A 23,329-nucleotide genomic window follows, 5' to 3' on the forward strand; every position below is an offset into this window, starting at 1 on the left:
TGGGGCCTGTTTCAGTCAGACCGGCAGCAGCAGCAGCTTACTGTGATTTGCCTCATGCCCCAGTAGAGGTGTGGTTTTGCCAGCTGCGGGTAGTTTCTGTGATTGTGTGACTTTTGAGAATGTCTCAGAAGGTATAAAAATACTAGAGCCCCAAGAGGCGTGGTTGGGGGGTCACTCAGCTTTCGTTGAGGTTCGTTAGTAGCTGTGCTCAAAGAAGAAACAAAAGGAAAGCAATTAGATTTAGGGATCTCTCTCTCTCTCTCTCTCTCTCTCTCTCTCGGTCTTTCTCTCCTCTACTCTCCTCTCCTCCCCTCCTTTCTCTCTTATCTCATGATAGAGAGGTGAAACTGGGGGTGATGAGGGATGGGGAAAGGCAGAACCCACAAAGTAGCAGAGACTAGCTACAGCATCCTTCATGTCCTGATGTGTCAACGACAACTGGAGTCACTCAGTGAGCCCTCAGCACCTTTCCAAGAAAACCCTGCATGAGGTGTAACTAATTTAAAGCATATTGTTGATTTCCCAAGCGACCTGTGTGTCCTCATGTTGGAAGTCATTTTTATGCCTTGGGGGGGAGGGGGATGGCCAATAGAGACAGGTTTGGGAGCAGAGCTGTGAATGGAATATGTAGAAGGCAAGAAGAGCGAGAGTACAGAACAAGGCAGAGCAACGCTGGAGCACTTTTTATAATGCACATGCAATTAATATCATGTGTTTTTCTGCGCTGCAGTTAAGGCGTTGAACGGTTTTTTTGGTTACACCCTAACACTGGTTATGTAGACATCTATAAAATCAGATTCTTTCAGAGTCATCAGACGGAATGACAACTGACATAGATATCCCTGTACTGTTGGGACATTTGGAGGAAATCTGGATAGTTAACAGAAATTTTGACTTTGGAGAGAGTTGTCACACTAAGGAATGGTGTTTTGTTCGTTTGGTTTTTTTGTTTTTTCTTTAAATTACAAAACTCTGTCAAATCAGCAAATATAAGTGGTTTCGGGCCAGCAAGAGGACAAGTTGAATCAGAGCTGAGGCACTCAAGTGTGGCCCTCAACACTCCATGAATGGCAATTTCTGTGGACTCCCTTGACCAGCATATTGGCCAATCTCTCCTTCTGTTTTCAAATTCTAACAGATCACCAAGTGCCTATCCATGGCCACAACCAGGAGAAACGGCAACTAAGTATGCAAAATCACTTAAAAGTTACCTGCTGCCTACTCAGATTACTGATGCCTAGTTAGATGTTAGAGGCCGCCATGTGTGTCCTGTGTCCCAGGAGGACCTTGAACACTGCAAGGACATGCCTAGCGTGCTAGCCCCGTGTGTTATAAGTAATCAGGAGGCCATGTTGCCCCCACTAATGTTGGTGAACGTAGTTGACGCCTCATTATTGAAGATTAAAGCCTCTGAGTAACTTTATACTTGATGGAAACAACACTGGAGAGGGTTAAGAACTTGAAGACGAATTTACACATGTGTATAAATATTAACAACTGCCTTGATAGACATTTTAATTTCCATGTAGACAAGGTAGAGAAGAAAAATGGTTAGACTGTTAGTTTTGAAATCCAAAAGGCATAAATAAATAAAACTCAGAAAGGCACTTTCTGCCTTTGAAAGTTAGATAGGATTCTGAAAGACCAAACACTGGAATGCTTGACCATTGGCTACCGCTGCAAAGAAGGTATCGATACAGCCAGCGGCAATTGCTCATTTGGACTTTAGACATTTTTTTTTGTGATTTTTTTCTTTTCAACTTTTTATGGGTTCTTTGTAAATTTCCCACCATGCACCCCAATTCCACTTATCTCCTCTTCTCAATCCTGCCCTCCTCCCTTGCAACCTGGTCCCCAACAGAAAAAAAAAATCTCACTGTGGAAGCTATAGTGTGTGACAGTGTGTCCAACCATCTCCTCTTTTCTCTGTACACTTCTTTGCTTACAGGTGTTCATTGCAATGACTCATGGGTCTGGTTTGAGACCTTTGGCTTCTGCTACTCTATCAATACTGGAACCTCACTGAGACTCCTCTCAGACATTCTTTTGCCCCGTGTCATGGAGATCTTGTAGTTTGGGATCTGTAGGAATAACCCCCTGAATGCATTCCAGCAGTTCATTGATGGGGGTATATGTCGGAGTGGGTCAAGGCAAGACCTTGGATCTGGGCCTGAGAGGTATCTGAGCTGGTCAGCCTGCCAGCTCTCCCTGAGCACACACCAAGCTCCTGCTTGCCCCAGCTGGCTCATCCACACCCATGCCCTCAGGGCCAGCTCCACTGAGCTGTCCAGGAGAGGTACAGGGCCCACTCTGTCAAGTGTTGTGGCCAGTGAGGGGCTGGGCCAGTTCTCCCACTCTCATAATCCTGAGGCCAGCTCTCCCACAGTGCCCAGGCTAGCGATGAGTCCAGTTCTGCAGAGCCCTCAGACTTCAACATGTCCTTATTGGACTAGCCTTTGGTAGTAACAGACCCCTGTTGCTGCAGGGCCACGGACCCAGATGTGACCCCCAGTGGCATCCTCGGCTACTCCCATCAGGCTGTTCCTCACTACCCTCAAGTCTCCAGTTCTGCCTCTCTTCATTGTGCCCACATCCTTCTGTTTCCCTTTCTTTTTCATATCTCTACCACACACTTGTTCCTCTTAGTGGTGCCCAGGGGTATAAGGTGGGGGTGGGGAAATCTCTGAGTGTCTGGATTCTTCTCAGGAGTGGTCTCAGGGGTGCTATGCTGGGCCCAAGCATTAAGGCACCACTCAGAGGTCATCTTGAGGAAGGTCTGACCCCATGCCGCTAGGCCTACCCAGCACCAAACTGGTGACCATTTCAGGCTCGTTCCTTACCTGCAACTATGTGCATGATCTCATGTAAAGGTCATCTGTCTAGAACTCAGTCCTGCCCAGGGCTCTCAGTGGTCCCAGGTGGGGCTCTTCTAGTCTCTACTCACTTCCCACTCTGGGCACCTTAAGGGCATTGGACTGGTGGTTGTCCTGGGGCTCGATTTTTTGTTTGTTTTTGTTTTTGTTTTTGTTTTGTTTTAGGGAATGTCAGGGAATGGTTCAGATGTTCATAGGCTACACTGGGCATAGACGCAGCCCCTCTCCTCTCTGCCACCTACTGACCCACAGGTGACACAGCAGGCACAATTGCAATGCCTCTAGGGGCCTGGTGACTTTTCTTCATGACAAATTAATCCTGAAAAGAATCCTTTCTCTTCTGTACAGATCCATATCAGAAGAAATTAACGACAGCAAGCAGTCATAGAGCCAAAGGTGACTGAAAGGGTCAAATTGCTGATGAAACGTTGTCACTGTGCTCTACCAACAGCCCCCTTGGCACGAGTCCCTTGCTGCTTTTGCCTTTCCTCATTCAGCGTCCCAGTGGCTGGTTTCACCGGCTGCAGAGTGGTCCACAGAAAGCACTTGCTATTTATTTTGTTTTGCATTAGTTTGGAAATCCTTACGTAAACTGCTAGTAATCAGCCTCTTAGGCAAAAGCTCTTGAAAGGAATTTTCAATATGTTCTTAAAGTATTTACAAGCAAGCACAGCTCTTCATTTAAGGACCCAGTTTGCAAGGGCATGGGAGGTGGTCCTACCCACTCTTCTCTTTATTGAGACTCTAAGGGAATTTGTTGCCTTGCCTTAGAATGGAGGGAGCGGATACTGGAAGTTGTAATGATGCCTCGCGTGCTTACAGAGTGTCAGTAAGTTGTGTAGTTTTACTTAAGGTGTGCCTTTCACATTCAAACTGTCAGAACCAACATGGCACAAATGCCTCACAATACACCTGAAAAGGGAGGGTGGGGATTTACAGTGATGGAGGGTCAGGAAAGACGGTAAGGACACAAGTTCTTTCAAAACAGAAAGATAGTTCTTTATCCTAAGACAAGAAAAAAAGAGGTATTCCTATAGAATATACAAAACTTTTAGTCATTTGTGTAAAATTAAAGGTGTTTTATATGCTACACCCGAACACGTGAAAAAATTGAAAAGGTCAACAAAGCGTTGCCTCAGACATGCATCTAATTACATATCTGGTTCTCATCTGCCTCCTACTCAGAATGCGGAGTCAGCAGATAGCTGTGGCCTCCGCTGTCACTTAACACTGTGGTAGGAGACCTCGAGGCTGAAGGGTTCTTCCTTAAACATCTGCAACATCTCAGCACCAACACCATCTCCTTTCTCTCGCCGCTGTCATTCCCACCAGATACTCAGAATCCAGCAGAATGCATAGCTGCCCACTGCCTGCGCGTATTCCACGGGCATCTGGCTGGCAGGATTTCTGTGTGCACATTTTAAGGAGGTTATAGTTTTCCGGCACACGGATGTCCCGGATGACAGGGCAAGCCAGACTGCTTGGGGCGACTGGCAGACTGGCTGACAGCATTGGAAAACAGGCTGCAGGTAGGACTGCTAAGACCAGAGAAGAAGGAAAGCTCAGTCGCTCCTTGGAGGCCACTTCTCTCTCACTCTGAATGAAAGGCAAGGCTAATCTTGGAATCTAAACTTCTGTTCTAAATGCCCAAAGCTGGCTCTCACGTTTGACTTCAGACTTGTGGACACAGTGCTCTGTTGATAGGGGCAGAAGTGTAGATGCTACCTAGCACTCCAGGGGTGGAAACGTTGGCAGTGAATGTATTTCCTTAAGGAAACCTGGTAAATGGTGTTCATTGACATCAGGAAGACAGCAAGGCTATTACATAACTTTTGTATAGCTCAAAAGTACAGGGTATGCTCAACATACATGAAGCATTAGCCTTGGTTCCCAGTACCAACACACACCACCATCACCAGCAGTAGCAGCAGCTGCAAAAACCCCAAAGCAACAAGAACAAACACGAAATGGACAGAGACGACACCTCAGAGATAAAGTGCCACATACGCTAAGATCCACTTTGGCATCTGAGAGGCAATCTGGGTAGGTGTTGGCGGGTGGGGGTTGTGGCAGTAGGGGAGTGGTAGTTTGACCTTTGTCCTTTGTAGGGGATGCAGCTGCTCATGATGGACAGACAGAGGGCCCCGGGAGTACTTTTTCTGGCTGATACTGAGTAGGAAAAATTTCTTCTGCATTGCTTCTGTTTCCTGATGTCTCTTCTTTGTTGTTTCTTTTATTTTTATATTAAAATATAATATTACCCCCTGCCTTTTTTCCCCTCTCAAAACCCTCCCATATACCCCTCCTTGCTCGCTTCCAAACTCATGGCCTCTTTCTTCATTAGTCGCTGTTAACCCGTTCAGTCTGCACGTTGTTACTTGTGTATATTCTTCTAGGGTTGGTCACGGAGCACCAGATAACCACTGAATGTGATTCCTTAGTTACCTGTAGGTGTGTGTGTGTGCCTGTGCATGTGCGTGTGCCTGCGTGTGAGTGTCTGTGTCTGTGTGTGTGTAGTGTGTGCATGTGTGTGTGCCTGTGTGTGTGTATGTGTGTGTGTGTGTGTGTGTGTGTGTGTGTGTGTAGGGTTGAGTATGCCTAAGCTTTCCCTTGTCTACTTTAGCATGTCTATTGTATTTGTTCAGCCACTCATGGGAGTGGAACTTTATGGGTGTAGCTGCTGACATTACTAGGAGACACATTGTCACAGCCAACTCCATGGTCTTCTATCTCCTTTCTGTCCCCTATTTTGCACTGTTCCCTGAGCCTTAGGTAAGGGAGGCATTTTGTAGACCTATCCATGAGAACTGGGCTCCTCAGCTCTGCATTTTGATTGATTATGATTTTCTACAATGGTCTCCATCTGTCATAAGGAGACAGTTCCTTGATGAGGAGTGAAGAACTACTTGTCTGTGGCATAAGGACAAATATCTAGAGTGTAGGTAGGGATAATGCTGGTTTAGTAAAGTGTTCTAGGTCCTTCAATGTCCATGACTTCACCAGCCCTGGGTCATTGGCTAGGTTTCCAGTATTAGGCATGGTTTCCCTATGGTTGAGCAGGTCTTAAGTCCAATGGGAGAGCTGTTGGTCACCACCACATTGGTATGCATGCCACTACCACACCCTTAGGGTTATTGTGCCATGATGGTTGTAGTCATTATGCATGGTCTCAAAGCTGGCTGGGGTGTTGGTCAGTTCTCTCTTGTGGGAGTTTGCAAGGTTTCTTTTGACTGTATGGAAGCTAGGCTTCAGAAAGGGGACATTCAGGAAAGTTACAGCTCTGGGTCACGTGTCTGAAGAACACTGTTTTCAGTAATAAAGACTTACCTTCCGGATGGTTTTCTTTCACTCGCACACAGTTTATGAAATAATAGGCAAACAGCTAAAGCTCATTTGACAACACGCCCTTTCCATGAGGCCATGACAAAATAGTCACACACACACACACACACACACACACACACACACACACACACTAAACTGAAAAGAGCAACAACAATAACACAAAACAAAAACTTAGCTCTACAAGTCATAGGCACAGAAGGCCAGAGCCAGTAGTGGACGTTATGCTAATTATGTTAATTAAGTTTCTATTGGATAGCTTTTTTAACAATGATGAGAATGTAGCTTTTCTATTTTGCCTTTTTTTTTTTTTTAAACAACAGCATTTATGCAACAGCAAAGCCACAACAGAAAAAGATCACCAAGAAAGTCACCATTCCTTGGTCTTATTTCGAGAACAAGAACCAGTCCATCTCTTTCTCCGTGGCTTACTGGTTTCAGTTATCCATGCCTCCAAATAAATCCTATGGCTGAAAGTATACAGAAGTGTATTTGTTGCTTCTTTCCATCGGAGCTAGGGAGGTCAGTATTCCAAGCTGAGAATATTCCACTGTCGACAACTACTCCCACCCAAGTGCTCAAAGCCAAGAGCAAGGTCTACAACCCGCTCTTCTCCAATCATGCCCCAGCCTTACCATTTCATGTTTCCGGATGCCCGGGGAGATCTGATAGACAGGAACACTTCCCATAGGTCCCAAATAGTCGCTAACATCCTTTCTCGAAGGAATTTCCTAGACTGAGTTCTGGATCAGAGATATAGATGATGGCCCCATGGTTCCCTGAAGAACTGAAATTTAGTATGTTTCTTGATATCTGGGGTTGTATGGCTATTTCTGAAGTGAAACTTTCCTCCCATTGGAAGGAGCTGGGGTCATAAATCTCAAGAGAAGCCTCTAACTCAAGAAGCTCGCTTCCGGATGTTGTAGGACTCAGAGGTCCCTCCCTAGGTTTATGAAGCAGTTAAGTGATTGCCAGGAGAGAGGAAGGTTCTCTTCAGCTGCCTGTAAGTCAGGCAAGGAATTCTAGGGATATAGCTCTCATATGTGACCCATGCTCTCTCCAGCGCTAAGCCTTCTGGATGATGTGTCTCCTTTGGTCATGCAAGTAACGCCAATAAACAGGCTAGTTCAACAGCCTAGTCTTGGGTGGAGTCGTGTGAGTCTGAACTCTGCTGGATACTTGCTGAAGCTTGAGTTTTCCGTGGGTGATTCTCTCTTTGAGGCCTTCACAGTCCTAATCCCCTCTTGGCTGAGGTATCTCCATGAACCTTGAACATTATGCTTGGGTTAAGTGTGTTGCCAGTCAACCTCAAGCTTGTTCCCAGAGGCTTCAGCCAAAGCAAAAACAACCCAAGGTTCATCTTACAAACCCAAACGCCCCTTTTCCAAACCGATAACTGATAATGGTTTTGTATAGAACACCCACCCAACACAGTATCAGTCAGCTTTTAAAAGAACGGACCACACACAAATACCATTGCAAAATGGGTGGGCCCTAAAGCAGTGCTAAAAAGCCAATCAGAATGACTATGTGTTACACATTTGTAAAGGTAAGAATTAGTTTACAGCTAGCAAACTAATTCAGGGCTCTGGTGTCTGAAGATAGAAATGATGAAGGGTGGAGTGTATGAGTTTTTCTCTGGGGGGGGGTAGCAGGTTCTAAAAGTCACTGCTAATGAGTGTACATTTTCACAAATGTGTTACCACCACACACTTCTACACCTCAAATGAATCCTGTGAATTCTGACAAAACGCAGATGCTTAGAGAAACGTTTTATAATTCCATGTCCCCCCTTTTGCCCCTGCCACTAATATTGAACCACGGTAACTATGACTCTGCCTTATATTAGTAACAGCCTTAGTTACTGCTACCGAGGTAGGGCGGGACCTAGCTGACCCAGTTTTCATGGTGACCTAAGCTTACTATTTTATGTGGCTCTTGACACTGTCACTCCGTACAGGAGGGCGTGTCGTGGTGGAAGCTTTGAGAGTCAGGGACGCAGGAGAGATGGGCTTTGCCCATGGAGAGTCGGACATCTTGGAAAGAAGGTGGAGGTGCTATCTCCTCCATCTGCTGTCTCTCTAGGCAGATGGCGGCTCTAGCTCACCTTGCCTGACTGCCTTTCTCCTCTCTCTCTCTCTCTCTCTCTCTCTCTCTAAGTGTAAAGTGTCACCATGCTGGCTAGTTTTATGTCAACGTGACTCAAGCTATAGTTACATGGAACGAGGGCTTCTCAACTGAGAAAATCCCCCATCAGACCGGGCTGTGGGCAAGTCTATGGGACATTTTCTTGATTGATGACTGGTGGGAGAACCCGGCTCTCTGTGAGCATTGCCCCACCTTGGTTTAAGAACAGAAGCTGAGCAATTAATTCATGGAAAGCAAACCAGTGAGCGGCACTCCTCAATGGTCCCTGCATCATCTCCAGACTCTAGGTTCCTGCCCCAATTCTCCGGAAGGATGGACTCTAAGCTACAAGATGAGATGAACGTTCTCTTCCTCCTGTTGCTTTTTGTCATGGTGCTACAGTAATAGATACCCTGAGATTAGTCACCATTAACAAAACACACTTAAATTGCATTGTTAGATAGCCTTTCCTGTACCAGTTATAGGCCAGTACAGTAAGAAAGCAAGACGGGAGAGAGGCGCTTTATGCTTGAGGATTAGTTCAAGTTCCGTTTACTTCTTTGTCATGCTGTTAATTAATAGGTGACCTTTCTAGTTTCCTATTCATCTTCCACCACAATAATAAGGACAGAAAACCGTGAAGGGGACAGAACAAAAATCACCAAGCGAGACGATCCATGCTTGTTCGTACTTTTATGCCTTCCGCGAGGGCCTTCGCTAGAAGCTGGTGTCCGTTCTGGGCCAGCTAGAGCCCCTGAGCCTCTGGCGAGCCCTTGGGTGGGAGCTCTCCCACGCTGCCCACGTGCCCCACGGCTGCCAACGGTCTTGAGCTCAGCTGAGCTTCCTGCATTTGGACCCAACCATGCCTCTGTTCTTCATTCTCGCTGAGCTTGCCATGCTGTTAGCCGCCCTCGGTAAGCCCCTGCGAACCCTTTTCCTTTCACAGAGCTGAGAAAGGATAGCGCAGGGTTCCCGGATTCCAGCTGATGACAGTCCTCCATCTTGTCCCCATTCCAGCCCCAACCTGGGTAATTCAGGTGGCATCTTCTCTCTGTCTTTGTGCCTGGACCAACAGCAGGAAGAACGACTTTTCTTCTGAGAAAGAAAAGTCTTCACCTGGGAAGCGAGGTGCAAGTGCTTGTTACCAATGCCCTCTTCACGCTCCCCAAAACACTGAGAGACATCAGCCTCAGCATCTTTCTGAGGAGGAACAGGGCTGCCGGGTTAGACAGCAGCCTTAAGTTTCGTTCTTAATTTTTTATTGAGACCTGTATCGAGGGAGGGGTTTATTACAAGTAAGTTTGCCAACCACATTAGGCCCCCCCCCCCCCCCCCCCCCCCAGTGAACTCAGGATCGCCGACTGGAATGGGACTACCATGGATTCAGGAAATAAACCGAACCAAATTAAAAGCGCCAAACTACAAAATGCACGTTCTTGCTGCAGATTCGGAAGGAATATGGCTGCATATCACAGTGCCACAGAAGATAGAGCCATTCAAGGGCGGAGATTCAGAAGGGAAGGTTAGTCTTCAGAGCCATTTCCTACACCCTAGTCAAGAATATATTGAATAGACAGAGGGTAAGTGGGCAGCCTTGGCTTGTACCTGAGTTTTTTTTGTTTTTTTTTTTTTTTGTTTTTTTATTAACTTGAGTATTTCTTATATACATTTCGAGTGTTATTCCCTTTCCCGATATCCGGGCAAACATCCCCCTCCCCCCTCCCCTTCCTTATGGGTGTTCCCCTCCCCATCCTCCCCCCATTGCCGCCCTCCCCCCACCAGTCTAGTTCACTGGGGGTTCAGTCTTAGCAGGACCCAGGGCTTCCCCTTCCACTGGTGCTCTTACTAGGATATTCATTGCTACCTATGAGGTTGGAGTCCAGGGTTAGTCCATGTATAGTCTTTAGGTAGTGGCTTAGTCCCTGGAAGCTCTGGTTGCTTGGCATTGTTGTTCATATGGGGTCTCGAGCCCCTTCAAGCTCTTCCAGTTCTTTCTCTGATTCCTTCAACGGGGGTCCTATTCTCAGTTCAGTGGTTTGCTGCTGGCATTTGCCTCTGTATTTGCTGTATTCTGGCTGTGTCTCTCAGGGGTGATCTACATCCGGCTCCTGTCGGTCTGCACTTCTTTGCTTCATCCATCTTGTCTAATTGGGTGGCTGTATATGTATGGGCCACCTGTGGGGCAGACTCTGAATGGGTGTTCCTTCAGTCTCTGTTTTAATCTTTGCCTCTCTCTTCCCTGCCAAGGGTATTCTTGTTCCCCTTTTAAAGAAGGAGTGAAGCATTCACATTTTGATCATCCGTCTTGAGTTTCATTTGTTCTAGGCATCTAGGGTAATTCAAGCATTTGGGCTAATAGCCACTTATCAATGAGTGCATACCATGTATGTCTTTCTGTGATTGGGTTAGCTCACTCAGGATGATGTTTTCCAGTTCCAACCATTTGCCTACGAATTTCATAAAGTCGTTGTTTTTGATAGCTGAGTAATATTCCATTGTGTAGATGTACCACATTTTCTGTATCCATTCCTCTGTTGAAGGGCATCTGGGTTCTTTCCAGCTTCTGGCTATTATAAATAAGGCTGCTATGAACATAGTGGAGCACGTGTCTTTTTTATATGTTGGGGCATCTTTTGGGTATATGCCCAAGAGAGGTATAGCTGGATCCTCAGGCAGTTCAATGTCCAATTTTCTGAGGAACCTCCAGACTGATTTCCAGAATGGTTGTACCAGTTTGCAATCCCACCAACAATGGAGGAGTGTTCCTCTTCCTCCACATCCTCGCCAGCATCTGTTGTCCCCTGAGTTTTTGATCTTAGCCATTCTCACTGGTGTGAGGTGAAATCTCAGGGTTGTTTTGATTTGCATTTCCCTTATGACTAAAGATGTTGAACATTTCTTTAGGTGTTTCTCAGCCATTCGGCATTCCTCAGCTGTGAATTCTTTGTTTAGCTCTGAACCCCATTTTTAATAGGGTTATTTGTTTCCCTGCGGTCTAACTTCTTGAGTTCTTTGTATATTTTGGATATAAGGCCTCTATCTGTTGTAGGATTGGTAAAGATCTTTTCCCAATCTGTTGGTTGCCGTTTTGTCCTAACCACAGTGTCCTTTGCCTTACAGAAGCTTTGCAGTTTTATGAGATCCCATTTGTCGATTCTTGATCTTAGAGCGTAAGCCATTGGTGTTTTGTTCAGGAAATTTTTTCCAGTGCCCATGTGTTCCAGATGCTTCCCTAGTTTTTCTTCTATTAGTTTGAGTGTGTCTGGTTTGATGTGGAGGTCCTTGATCCACTTGGACTTAAGCTTTGTACAGGGTGATAAGCATGGATCTATCTGCATTCTTCTACATGTTGACCTCCAGTTGAACCAGCACCATTTGCTGAAAATGCTATCTTTTTTCCATTTGATGGTTTTGGCTCCTTTGTCAAAAATCAAGTGACCATAGGTGTGTGGGTTCATTTCTGGGTCTTCAATTCTATTCCATTGGTCTATCTGTCTGTCTCTGTACCAATACCATGCAGTTTTTATCACTATTGCTCTGTAATACTGCTTGAGTTCAGGGATAGTGATTCCCCCTGAAGTCCTTTTATTGTTGAGGATAGCTTTAGCTATCCTGGGTTTTTTGTTATTCCAGATGAACTTGCAAATTGTTCTGTCTAACTCTTTGAAGAATTGGATTGGTATTTTGATGGGGATTGCATTGAATCTGTAGATTGCTTTTGGTAAAATGGCCATTTTTACTATGTTAATCCTGCCAATCCATGAGCATGGGAGATCTTTCCATCTTCTGAGGTCTTCTTCAATTTCTTTCTCCAGAGTCTTGAAGTTCTTATTGTACAGATCTTTTACTTGCTTGGTTAAAGTCACTCCGAGGTACTTTATATTATTTGGGTCTATTATGAAGGGTGTCGTTTCCCTAATTTCTTTCTCGGCTTGTTTCTCTTTTGTGTAGAGGAAGGCTACTGATTTATTTGAGTTAATTTTATACCCAGACACTTTGCTGAAGTTGTTTATCAGCTTTAGTAGTTCTCTGGTGGAACTTTTGGGATCACTTAAATATACTATCATATCATCTGCAAATAGTGATATTTTGACTTCTTCTTTTCCGATCTGTATCCCCTTGACCTCCTTTTGTTGTCTGATTGCTCTGGCTAGAACTTCAAGAACTATATTGAATAAGTAGGGAGAGAGTGGGCAGCCTTGTCTAGTCCCTGATTTTAGTGGGATTGCTTCAAGTTTCTCTCCATTTAGTTTAATGTTAGCAACTGGTTTGCTGTATATGGCTTTTACTATGTTCAGGTATGGGCCTTGAATTCCTATTCTTTCCAGGACTTTTATCATGAAGGGGTGTTGAATTTTGTCGAATGCTTTCTCAGCGTCTAATGAAATGATCATGTGGTTTTGTTCTTTCAGTTTGTTTATATAATGGATCACGTTGATGGTTTTCCGTATATTAAACCATCCCTGCATGCCTGGGATGAAGCCTACTTGGTCATGGTGGATGATTGTTTTGATGTGCTCTTGGATTCGGTTTGCCAGAATTTTGTTGAGTATTTTTGCGTTGATATTCATAAGGGAAATTGGTCTGAAGTTCTCTTTCATTGTTGTGTCTCTGTGTGGTTTAGGTATAAGAGTAATTGTGGCTTCGTAGAAGGTATTCGGTAGTGATCCATCTGTTTCAATTTTGTGGAATAGTTTGGATAATATTGGTATGAGGTCTTCTATGAAGGTTTGATAGAATTCTTCACTAAACCCGTCTGGACCTGGGCTCTTTTTGGTTGGGAGACCTTTAATGACTGCTTCTATTTCCTTAGGAGTTATGTGGTTGTTTAACTGGTTTATCTGTTCCTGATTTAACTTCCGTACCTGGTATCTGTCTAGGAAATTGTCCATTTCCTGAAGATTTTCAAGTTTTGTTGAATATAGGTTTTTATAGTAAGATCTGATGATTTTTTGAATTTCCTCTGAATCTGTTGTTATGTCTCCCTTTTCATTTCTGATTTTGTTAATTTGTACGCACTCTCTGTGTCCCCTCGTTAGTCTGGCTAAGAGTTTATCTATTTTGTTGATTTTCTCAAAGAACCAACTTTTGGTTCTGTTGATTCTTTCTATGGTCCTTTTTGTTTCTACTTGGTTGATTTCCGCTCTGAGTTTGATTATTTCCTGCCTTCTACTCCACCTGGGTGTATTTGCTTCTTTTTGTTCTAGGGCTTTTAGGTGTGCTGTCAAGCTGCTGACATATGCTCTTTCCTGTTTCTTTCTGCAGGCACTCAGCGCTATGAGTTTTCCTCTTAGCACAGCTTTCATTGTGTCCCATAAGTTTGGGTATGTTGTACCTTCATTTTCATTAAATTCTAAAAAGTTTCTAATTTCTTTCTTTATTTCTTCCTTGACCAGGTTATCATTGAGTAGAGCATTGTTCAATTTCCAAGTATATGTGGGCATTCTTCCTTGATTGTTATTGAAGACCAGTTTTAGGCCGTGGTGGTCCGATAGCACGCATGGGATTATTTCTATCTTTCTGTACCTGTTGAGGCCCGTTTTTTGACCAATTATATGGTCAATTTTGGAGAAAGTACCATGAGGAGCTGAGAAGAAGGTATATCCTTTTGCTTTAGGATAGAATGTTCTATAAATATCAGTTAAGTCCATTTGGCTCATGACTTCTCTTAGTCTGTCTACATCTCCGTTTAATTTCTGTTTCCATGATCTGTCCATTGATGAGAGTGGGGTGTTGAAATCTCCCACTATTATTGTGTGAGGTGCAATGTGTGTTTTGAGCTTTAGTAAGGTTTCTTTTACATATGTAGGTGCCCTTGTATTTGGGGCATAGATATTTAGGATTGAGAATTCATCTTGGTGGATTTTTCCTTTGATGAATATGAAGTGTCCTTCCTTATCTTTTTTGATGACTTTTAATTGAAAATTGATTTTATTTGATATTAGAATGGCTACTCCAGCTTGCTTCTTCTGACCATTTGCTTGGAAAATTGTTTTCCAGCCTTTCACTCTGAGGTAATGTCTGTCTTTGTCTCTGAGGTGTGTTTCCTGTAGGCAGCAGAATGCAGGGTCCTCGTTGCGTATCCAGTTTGTTAATCTATGTCTTTTTATTGGGGAGTTGAGGCCATTGATGTTGAGAGATATTAAGGAATAGTGATTATTGCTTCCCGTTATATTCATATTTGGATGTGAGGTTATGTTTGTGTGCTTTCATTCTCTTTGTTTTGTTGCCAAGACGATTAGTTTCTTGCTTCTTCTAGGGTATAGCTTGCCTCCTTATGTTGGGCTTTACCATTTATTATCCTTTGTAGTGCTGGATTTGTAGAAAGATATTGTGTAAATTTGGTTTTGTCATGGAATATCTTGGTTTCTCCATCTATGTTAATTGAGAGTTTTGCAGGATACAGTAACCTGGGCTGGCATTTGTGTTCTCTTAGGGTCTGTATGACATCAGTCCAGGATCTTCTGGCCTTCATAGTTTCTGGTGAGAAGTCTGGTGTGATTCTGATAGGTCTGCCTTTATATGTTACTTGACCTTTTTCCCTTACTGCTTTTAATATTCTTTATTTTGTGCGTTTGGTGTTTTGACTATTATGTGTCGGGAGGTGTTTCTTTTCTGGTCCAATCTATTTGGAGTTCTGTAGGCTTCTTGTATGCCTATGGGTATCTCTTTTTTTAGGTTAGGGAAGTTTTCTTCTATGATTTTGTTGAAGATATTTACTGGTCCTTTGAGCTGGGAGTCTTCACTCTCTTCTATACCTATTATCCTTAGGTTTGATCTTCTCATTGAGTCCTGGATTTCCTGTATGTTTTGGACTGGTAGCTTTTTCTGCTTTACATTATCTTTGACAGTTGAGTCAATGATTTCTATGGAATCTTCTGCTCCTGAGATTCTCTCTTCCATCTCTTGTATTCTGTTGGTGAAGCTTGTATCTACAGCTCCTTGTCTCTTCTTTTGGTTTTCTATATCCAGGGTTGTTTCCATGTGTTCTTTCTTGATTGCTTCTATTTCCATTTTTAATTCCTTCAACTGTTTGATTGTGTTTTCCCGGAATTCTTTCAGGGATTTTTGCGATTCTTTCAGGGATTTTTGCGATTCCTCTCTGTAGGCTTCTACTTATTTATTAATGTTTTCCTGTGTTTCCCTAAGGGAGTTTTTCACGTCTTTCTTGAAGTCCTCCAGCATCATGATCAAATATGATTTTGAAACTAGATCTTGCTTTTCTGGTGTGTTTGGATATTCCATGTTTGTTTTGGTGGGAGAATTGGGCTCCAATGATGCCATGTAGTCTTGGTTTCTGTTGCTTGGGTTCCTGTGCTTGCCTCTCGCCATCAGATTATCTCTAGTGTTACTTTGTTCTGCTATTTCTGACAGTGGCTAGACTGTCCTATAAGCCTGTGTGTCAGGAGTGCTGTAGACCTGTTTTACTGTTTTCTTTCAGCCAGTTATGGGGACAGAGTGTTCTGCTATCGTGCGTGTAGTTTTTCCTCTGTACAGGTCTTCAGCTGTTCCTGTGGGCCTGTGTCTTGTGTTTACCAGGCAGGTCACTTGCAGCATACAAGTTGGTCTTACCTGTGGTCCCGAGGCTCAAGTTCGCTCACAGGGTGCTGCCCACGGGCTCTCTGCGGCAGCAGCAACCAGGAAGACCTGTGCCCCCTTCCGGGAGCTTCAGTGCACCAGGGTTCCAGATGGCCTTTGGTGTTTTCCTCTGGCGTCCAAGATGTATGTACAGAGAGCAGTCTCTTCTGGTTTCCCAGGCTTGTCTGCCTCTCTGAAGGTTTAGCTCTCCCTCCCATGGGATTTGGGTGCAGAGAACTGTTTATCCGGTCTGTTTCCTTCAGGTTCTGGCGGTGTCTCAGGCCGCTCCTGGGCCCTCCTCCACGGGAGCCCAGAGGCCTTATACAGTTTCCTCTTGGGCCAGGGATGTGGGCAGGGGTGGGCAGTGTTGGTGGTCTCTTCCGCTCTGCAGCCTCAGGAGTGCCCACCTGACCAGGCGGTGAGGTCTCTTTCCCATGGGGTCTGGGAGCAGAGAGCTGCTGCGGGCCGGGATCCGCGGGTGTGGGGTACCTGAGTTTTTACTTCATGTTTCTCTCCACTTAGTTTGACGTTGACTCTTGACTTGCTGTATATTGCTTTTAATATATTTAGGAATGGATCTTGAATTCCTATTCTCTCCAATACTTTTAGCGTGAAGGGGTGTTGTATATTGTCAAAGGCTTTTTCAGCATCTAATGAGATGATCATGTGGGGTTTTTTATAGTTTGTTTACATAGTGAATTATGTTGATGGATTTCTATATACTGACATCCCTGCATCCTTAGGGTGAAGCCTACCTGATCATGGTGAATGATCATTCTGATGTGTTCTTGGATTTGGTTTGCAAGAATTTTATTGAGTATTTTTGCCTCAACGTTCATGAGGGAATTGGTCTGAAGTTCTCTTTCTTTGTTGGGTCTTTGTGTGGTTTAGGTATTAGTGTAACTGTGGCTTCATAGAATGTATTAGGTAGTGTTCCTTCTGTTTTTGCTTTATGAACTATGCTGAGAAGTATTGGTGTTAAGACTTCTTTAAAGGTCTGATGGAATTCTGCACTAAAACCATCTGGTCCTGGGGAGTTTTTTGGTTGGGAGACTTTTAATGACTGCTTCTAAATAACCTTAGGGGTTATGGGGCTGTTTACATGGTCCATCTGATCCTGATTTAACTTTGGTATTGTTATCTGTCTAGAAAACCCATCCATTTCATCTAGATTTTCCAGACTTGTTGAGTATAGGCTTTTGTAGTAGGATCTGATTTTTTTTTTAAATTTCTTCAGTTTCTGTTGTTATGTCTCCCTTTTCATTTCTGATTTTGTTAATTTGGATACTCTCTCTGTGCCCTTTGGTTAGTCTGGCTAAGGGTTTATCTATCTTGTTGATTTTCTCAAAGAACCAGCTCTGGTTCTGTTGATTCTTTGTACAGTTCTCTTTGTTTCTACTTGGTTGATTTTGGCCCCAAGTTTGACTATTTTCTGCCATGTGCTCCTTTTGGGTGTATTTGCTTCTTTTTGTCCTAGAGCTTTCAGATATGGTGTTAATGCTCTCACCAGTTACTTTATGGAAGTACTCAGAGCTATGAGTTTTCCTCTTAGCACAGCTTTCATTGTGTCCCATAAGTTTGGGTATGTTGTGCCTTCATTCTCATTAAATTCTAAAAAGTCTTTAATTTCTTCGTTGACCAAATTATCATCGAATAGACAGTTACTCAGCTTTCATGTGTACCTGGGTTTCCTGTCATTTTTGTTGTCGTTGAAGACCAGCTTTAGTCCGTGGTGATCTGATAGGATGCATGGGCTTATTTCAATCTTCTCGTATCTGTTGAGGTTTGTTTTCTGTACAATTATATAGTCAATTTGGGAGAAGCTACCATAAGGTGCTGAGAAAAAGGTATATTCTTTCGTTTTATGGTGAAATGTTCTGTAGATATCTGTTAAATCCATTTGGTTCATAACTTCTGTTAGTTTCACTGTGTCTCTATTTAGTTTTTTGTTTCCATGATCTGTCCGTTGGTGAGAGTGGGATGCTAAAGTCTCTTACTATTATTGTGTGAGCTTCAATGTGTGCTTTGAGCTTCAGTAATGTTTCTTTTATATATGTTAGTGTCCTTGCATTTGGGGGCATAGATGTTCAGAATTGAGAGTTCCTCTTGGTGGATTTTTCCTTTGACGAGTATGTAGTGTCCTTTCTTACCTTTTTTGATAACTTTTGGTTGAAAGTCTATTTTATTGGTTACTAGAATTGCTACTCCAGCTTCTTTATTGTGGCAATTTTCCTGGAAAAGTTTTTTTCTTTTCTAGCCTTTTACTTTGAGGGCGTGTCTGTTTTTGTCACTGAGGTGTGTTTCTTGTATGTTGAAAGTGCTGCATCCTGTTTATGTATCAATCCTGTTAGTCTATACCTTTTTATTGGGGAATTGAATCCATTGATGTTGAGAGACCAATTAAGGACCAATGATTGTTGCTTCCTGTTATTTTTGTTGTTAGAGGTGGAATTATTCTTGTGTGGTTCTCTTCTTTTGGGCTTGTTGTGAAAAGATTAGTTTTTTGCTTTTTCTTGGGTGTTGTTTCCCTTCTTTGGTTGGAGTTTTCCTTCTATTATCCTCTGTAGGGTTTGATTTGTGGAAAGATATTGTTTAAATTTGATTTTGTCATGGAAAATCTTGGTTTCTCCCTTTATGTTAATTGAGATTTCTGCTGGATATAGTAGCCTGGGCTAGCATTTTTGTTCTCTTAGGGTCTGTATGACATCTGCCCAAGATCCTCTGGCTTTTAGAGTTTCTGTTGAGAAGTCTGGTGTAATTCTGATAGGTCTGCCTTTATACGTTACTTGACCTTTTTCCCTTACTGCTTTCAATATTCTTTGTTCTATGCATTTGGTGTTTTAATTATTATGTGACAGAAGGAGTTTCTTTTCTGGTCCAGTCTGTTTGGAGTTCTGTAGGCTTCTTGTATGTTCATGGGCATCTCTTTAGGTTAGGGATGTTTACTTCTATAATTTTGTTGAAGATGTTTGCTGGCCCTTGATGTTGAGAATCTTCACTCTCTACCATACCTATTATTCTTAGGTTCGGTCTTTTCATTGTGTCTTGGATTTCTTGAATGTTTTGAGTTAGGAGATTTTTTGTTTTTTGTATTTTCTTCACCAGTTGTGTCAATGTCTGCTAGGGTATATTCTATGCTTGAGATTCTCTCTTCTATCTTTTGTATTCTGTTGGTGATGCTTGCATTTGTGACTCCTCATTTCTTCCCTAGGTTTTCCATCTTCAGAGTTGTCTCCCTTTGTGTTTTCTTTCTTGTTTCTATCTCCACTTTTAGATCTTGGATGGTTTTGTTCAATTCCCTCACCTGTTTGTGTTTTCCTGTATTTCTTCAAGGGGTTTATTTGTTTCCTCTTTAAGGGCTTCTGCTTGTTTACCTGTGTTCTCATGTATTTCTTTAAGTGATTTACTTATGTCCTTCTTAAATTCCTCTATTATATTCATGAAATAGTATTTTAGATCTGAATCTTGCTTTTTTGGTGTAGAGTATCCGGGGCTTGGTGTGATGGGAGAACTGGGTTCTGATGTTGTCACATAGCATTAGTTTCTGTTGCTGATGATCTTGGGCTTGCCATCTGGTTATCGCTAGTGCTAACTGCCCTTGCTGTCTTTGACCGGAGCCTGTGCCTCCTGTGATCCTGGTTGTGTAAGAACCCCTTGGAGTCTAGCTGCCCCTGTGATCCTATGATTCTGGGATTCTATGATCCTGAGATCCTTGGTGTATCAAAGATCCTGGAAGTCTAGCTGCCTCTGGAATCCTGAAATCCTGGTGTGACCAAGCTCCCGAGATCCTGTTGTATCAGAGCACCTGGGAGTTGGGCTCCCTCGGGGTGTTGTAGGAGTGGTTGAGGAGCCAGCACCCAATGTCTGCTCTGGGTGCGGGTTCAAACCAGAAGGACCAGTTTGGCATTTTTTAAGTTTGGAATTATGTATTCCTTTGTTTTGATCTTTTAAAAATATAGTCATTGGAGCTGGAAAGATTGTACAGTGGTTAAGAGAACTGACTAGTCTTCCAGATAAATTTGGCTCAATTCCCAGCACCAATGTGGCAGTTTACAACTGTCCGTAGCTCGAGTTTCAAACTATCTAATACCTTCCCAGGCACTGATGATGTGTCTTGTACAGACGTCACATGCAGACAAAATACCCATACACACAAAATAAATAAATTAATTATCACCTACCCTTCCTTGTGTGTGTGTGTGTGTGTGTGTGTGTGTGTGTGTGTGTGTTTATGCATGCATGCCAGGGTCCATGTGAGAAGGTCAGACAACAATCTGGGGGAATGGGTTTCCTTCTTTTTCCACGCCAGTCCTAAACACAGATTGCTAAAACTGTCATGCTTGGGGCTGGAGAGATGGCTCAATGGTTAAAAGTACTGGCTGCTCTTCCAGAGGTCCTGAGTTCAATTCCCAGCAACCACATGGTGGCTCACAACCATCAGTCATGGGATTCAATGCCCTCTTCTGGTGTATTTGAAGATAACTACAGTGTACTCATATACATAAAATAAATAAATCTTTCATTTAAAAAAAAGGTGTCATGCATGGAGGGAGGCACCTTTACCCACTAACCTATCTCACCAGCCCTTATTAGCAATTCTCAAAGCTATTTTTACCATGATAGAGTCTACATTTGAAATGACTTTTAAAACTCCATTGAGGTATTTTTGATGGTGAAAGTGCACACATTGAACGTGTGCACTCATGGAACCTACATTTTGATGAGCTTTGGCACATGCAAACATCTGCAGTATCACAAAGACAACCAACACACTAAAGAGACTTAGCACTTTCTCAACTCCCTTTGTGTGCTTTGGTGCTTTAACAGCTATTCAAATGCTGTGTGTACAGCTATGTGCTAGTCTTATCTATTCTCCTGACTTGTAGGCACATTGTGTAAGTATAACCTTGTACTGATTGTTCAGTAGCTGATGTATTTTCCTTAACATTGTATTTCTGGGCTTGTCCAAGTTAGGATTGCCTGCTGTGAAGTAGGCCATTTTGTGTGTGTGTGTGTGTGTGTGTGTGTGTGTGTGTGTGTATGTGTGTGTGTGTGTGTGTGTGTACATTGTTAGAAGATTGTGTGAATTGACAATCAAAAACATCAATCTTATTTACAATGTATACACGCAGAGATAGACACACACCACCTTTCTTTGCCTATGCAACCATCAGTACATGGTTCAGTCTTTATTTCTTGGCAATTGGGAATCACTGGTAATGGACATTGAGCAGTAGATAAGCTTGCATAGACCGGATTTCCCTTCTTTTAGGATAATGATATATTGACTTGAGGGCTGTGTGGTAAGTCTGTTTGAATACCTTTTAGGATCCCTACGCTGTTTTCCACAGAAGATGCACCATTACCTCCCACCCATAGTGTGTGAGGAGTCTAATTTTGTTACAACTTCACCAACATTCATCTGTGATCCTTTTAGTAGCAATAGCTATTTCAAGAGGCAAACATGTATGTGGTTTTGGTCTTTTACCAGGAACAGTGATGTTAAGTATCTTCATTTATACTGAGCCTACTCTCATTCTTCATGTGTATATACAATTTCTCAGTGCCATTTTTTGAAAAAAATGTGTCCCTTTTCTAATGAGTTTTCTTAATACTTTTGTAAAAACAAAACAAAAACAGGTGGCTGTAAACAGTTTATATCTAAATTTTCTATGTTGTTCTGTCGGCTTACATATCTGTTTTTTATTTCAATGCCATGATGCTTTGATCATTATGGTTTTGTGGTACATTTAGAAGTCAGTTATGATGCCTTTTTTTGTTTGTTTGTTTTCAGGTTGCTTTGACTATTTAAATTTATATTTAGGTTGTGTGCTCATTTTAGAGTTTTTTTTTCCCCAAAAATTTGTGAGAGCTGGCATTTCAAAAGGACCTGTATTTAGTCTGAAGATAAATTTTGTCAGTCTAGACTACCTTTGTTGTATGCAAAGTTTTATATTTACAAAATTAAACTTGTAAACAATTTTAATGTTTAAAGTTGAAAAGTACAGATTTTTTCCCAAAAGTACAGATATTATCAAATATATAACAACTTTAGAATCACCAAAGCAAAATAGTGCCTTTTGTACAGTCAGGATATCACTCAGCACTGTCAAGCATCTGAAAGCTTATCTTCAATCTTTACAAAATCATGTGTTCAATTACATTATTAAAAGGATTATAAGACAGTTCCAAAAGTTGATGATCAATATCTTTTTCTGCTTCTTACAATTTTTAACTAGTGTTATTTTAGGTGCATTGGGGCCTTGCCTGCATGTATGTGTGTGTGAGTGTGTCAGATCCCCTGGATCCAGAGTTACAGACAGCTGTTGAGCTACCATGTGGTTGCTGGGAATTGGACCTGCTGTGGAAGAGCAGTCAGTGCTCTTAACCACGGAGCCATCTCTCCAGCCCAAGGCTACCTTTTATACCCAGCCCTGGTGGTTTGTATCTTGAATTTTAACTTCAAGTTCAGGTTCTGCTTAGACATCAAAGTTATCTCAGTCCATCCAGAGAGTTAATATTTCCACTATTACAAACTTCCCACATTTTTTTCTTTTTTAAACAACATTTCTATGAATTATGTGAAAATTTCTTCCTTACCCCACCCACCTACCCAATCCTCCCTTAACTATCCTCTCTGCTCCCCCATCTGGTCCCCACTGGGCATGTAGGTTTCTTCTTTATTTTTTCCCTCTCTCTATTGAATCCAGCTTGGTTTTGACTGGGTAGACTTGGGAGTTGGGACCTGATCTACTGTGTGGTCAACCTATCAGGGGGTCACATGATTAAAATAAATTGATTCTTCCTCTTCTAGCAGCTACCAAATGTTAAGTGTCAGTTAGTGGTAAGATTTCATGGCCAACTTCCTTAATATGGTGGGATCTATCTATCTATCTATCAATCATTCTTTGTCGTTCTTCCTTTCTTCCTTTTCCTTTCCTTTCCCATCCTCTCCCTCCCTCCCTTCCTTCCCTGCTCCTCTTCCTCTTTCTCCTCCTCTTCCTTTTCTTCTTCTGGACTGGAGTGCAGGTCTTGTGCACATTTTTTTACAGTAGCCGTGAGCTTGTATTTTCAACTGCCCTGTTGTGTCTGGATGTTATCTACTCCATTGACTCTTGCACACTTTCCAGCCCCTCTTTCATGCACCTTAGCAGAGGGATGGGATGTATAAACTCCACTTAGGGCTGTTATCTCCATGTTGACCACTTGAGGGTCTCTATGTTAATTGTCATCTGCTGCAAGGAGAAGCTTCTCTGATGAGGACGAGATGCTTTGGTTCATAGGTACAGGGGTAAGTCAACAGGAAATATTCTAATATTTGGTCCATTTAGTGCAACACTGCTTCTTCCGATCCACGAGCATGGAATGCCTGGCCATCTATTCGTCCCCGTCAAACATTTTATCAAAGT

General features: G+C 42.8%; 3 protein-coding genes and 1 pseudogene across 29 annotated transcripts in view; 3 read left to right on the top strand and 1 right to left on the bottom strand.

Moving 5' to 3' along the window:
* Adam3 (ADAM metallopeptidase domain 3A) overlaps nucleotides 1-6,696 on the top strand; it is a 50,011-nt gene extending 43,315 nt beyond the window's left edge. For 10 of the 11 annotated variants that reach the window (XM_087589013.1, XM_087589015.1, XM_087589014.1 and 7 more), the window contains 2 exons: nucleotides 3,222-3,269; nucleotides 6,539-6,696. In XM_087589013.1, coding sequence (XP_087445139.1) covers nucleotides 3,222-3,261 — 40 coding nt within the window. In that variant the 3' untranslated portion in view covers nucleotides 3,262-3,269; nucleotides 6,539-6,696. 11 annotated transcript variants of the gene reach the window in all.
* Erich1 (glutamate-rich 1) overlaps nucleotides 1-23,329 on the top strand; it is a gene marked incomplete at its 5' end in the record, with an annotated part of 52,793,804 nt that overhangs the window by 44,522,367 nt on the left and 8,248,108 nt on the right.
* Nucleotides 3,041-3,165, bottom strand: LOC120097614 (small nucleolar RNA SNORA17; annotated as a pseudogene).
* Nucleotides 9,090-23,329, top strand: part of Adam18 (ADAM metallopeptidase domain 18) — a 71,614-nt gene continuing 57,374 nt past the window's right edge. For 6 of the 18 annotated variants that reach the window (XR_015639544.1, XR_015639541.1, XR_015639546.1 and 3 more), the window contains exons 1-2: nucleotides 9,112-9,256; nucleotides 9,788-9,864. Coding sequence is in view for 3 of the 18 variants with exons in the window: in XM_087589024.1 (XP_087445150.1) it covers nucleotides 9,205-9,256; nucleotides 9,788-9,864 (129 nt within the window). In the remaining 15 variants the exon portion in view is untranslated. 18 annotated transcript variants of the gene reach the window in all.

Source organism: Rattus norvegicus, chromosome 16, assembly GCF_021556685.1.
Source record: "Rattus norvegicus strain SHRSP/BbbUtx chromosome 16, alternate assembly SHRSP_T2T, whole genome shotgun sequence".
Taxonomy (NCBI): domain Eukaryota; kingdom Metazoa; phylum Chordata; class Mammalia; order Rodentia; family Muridae; genus Rattus; species Rattus norvegicus.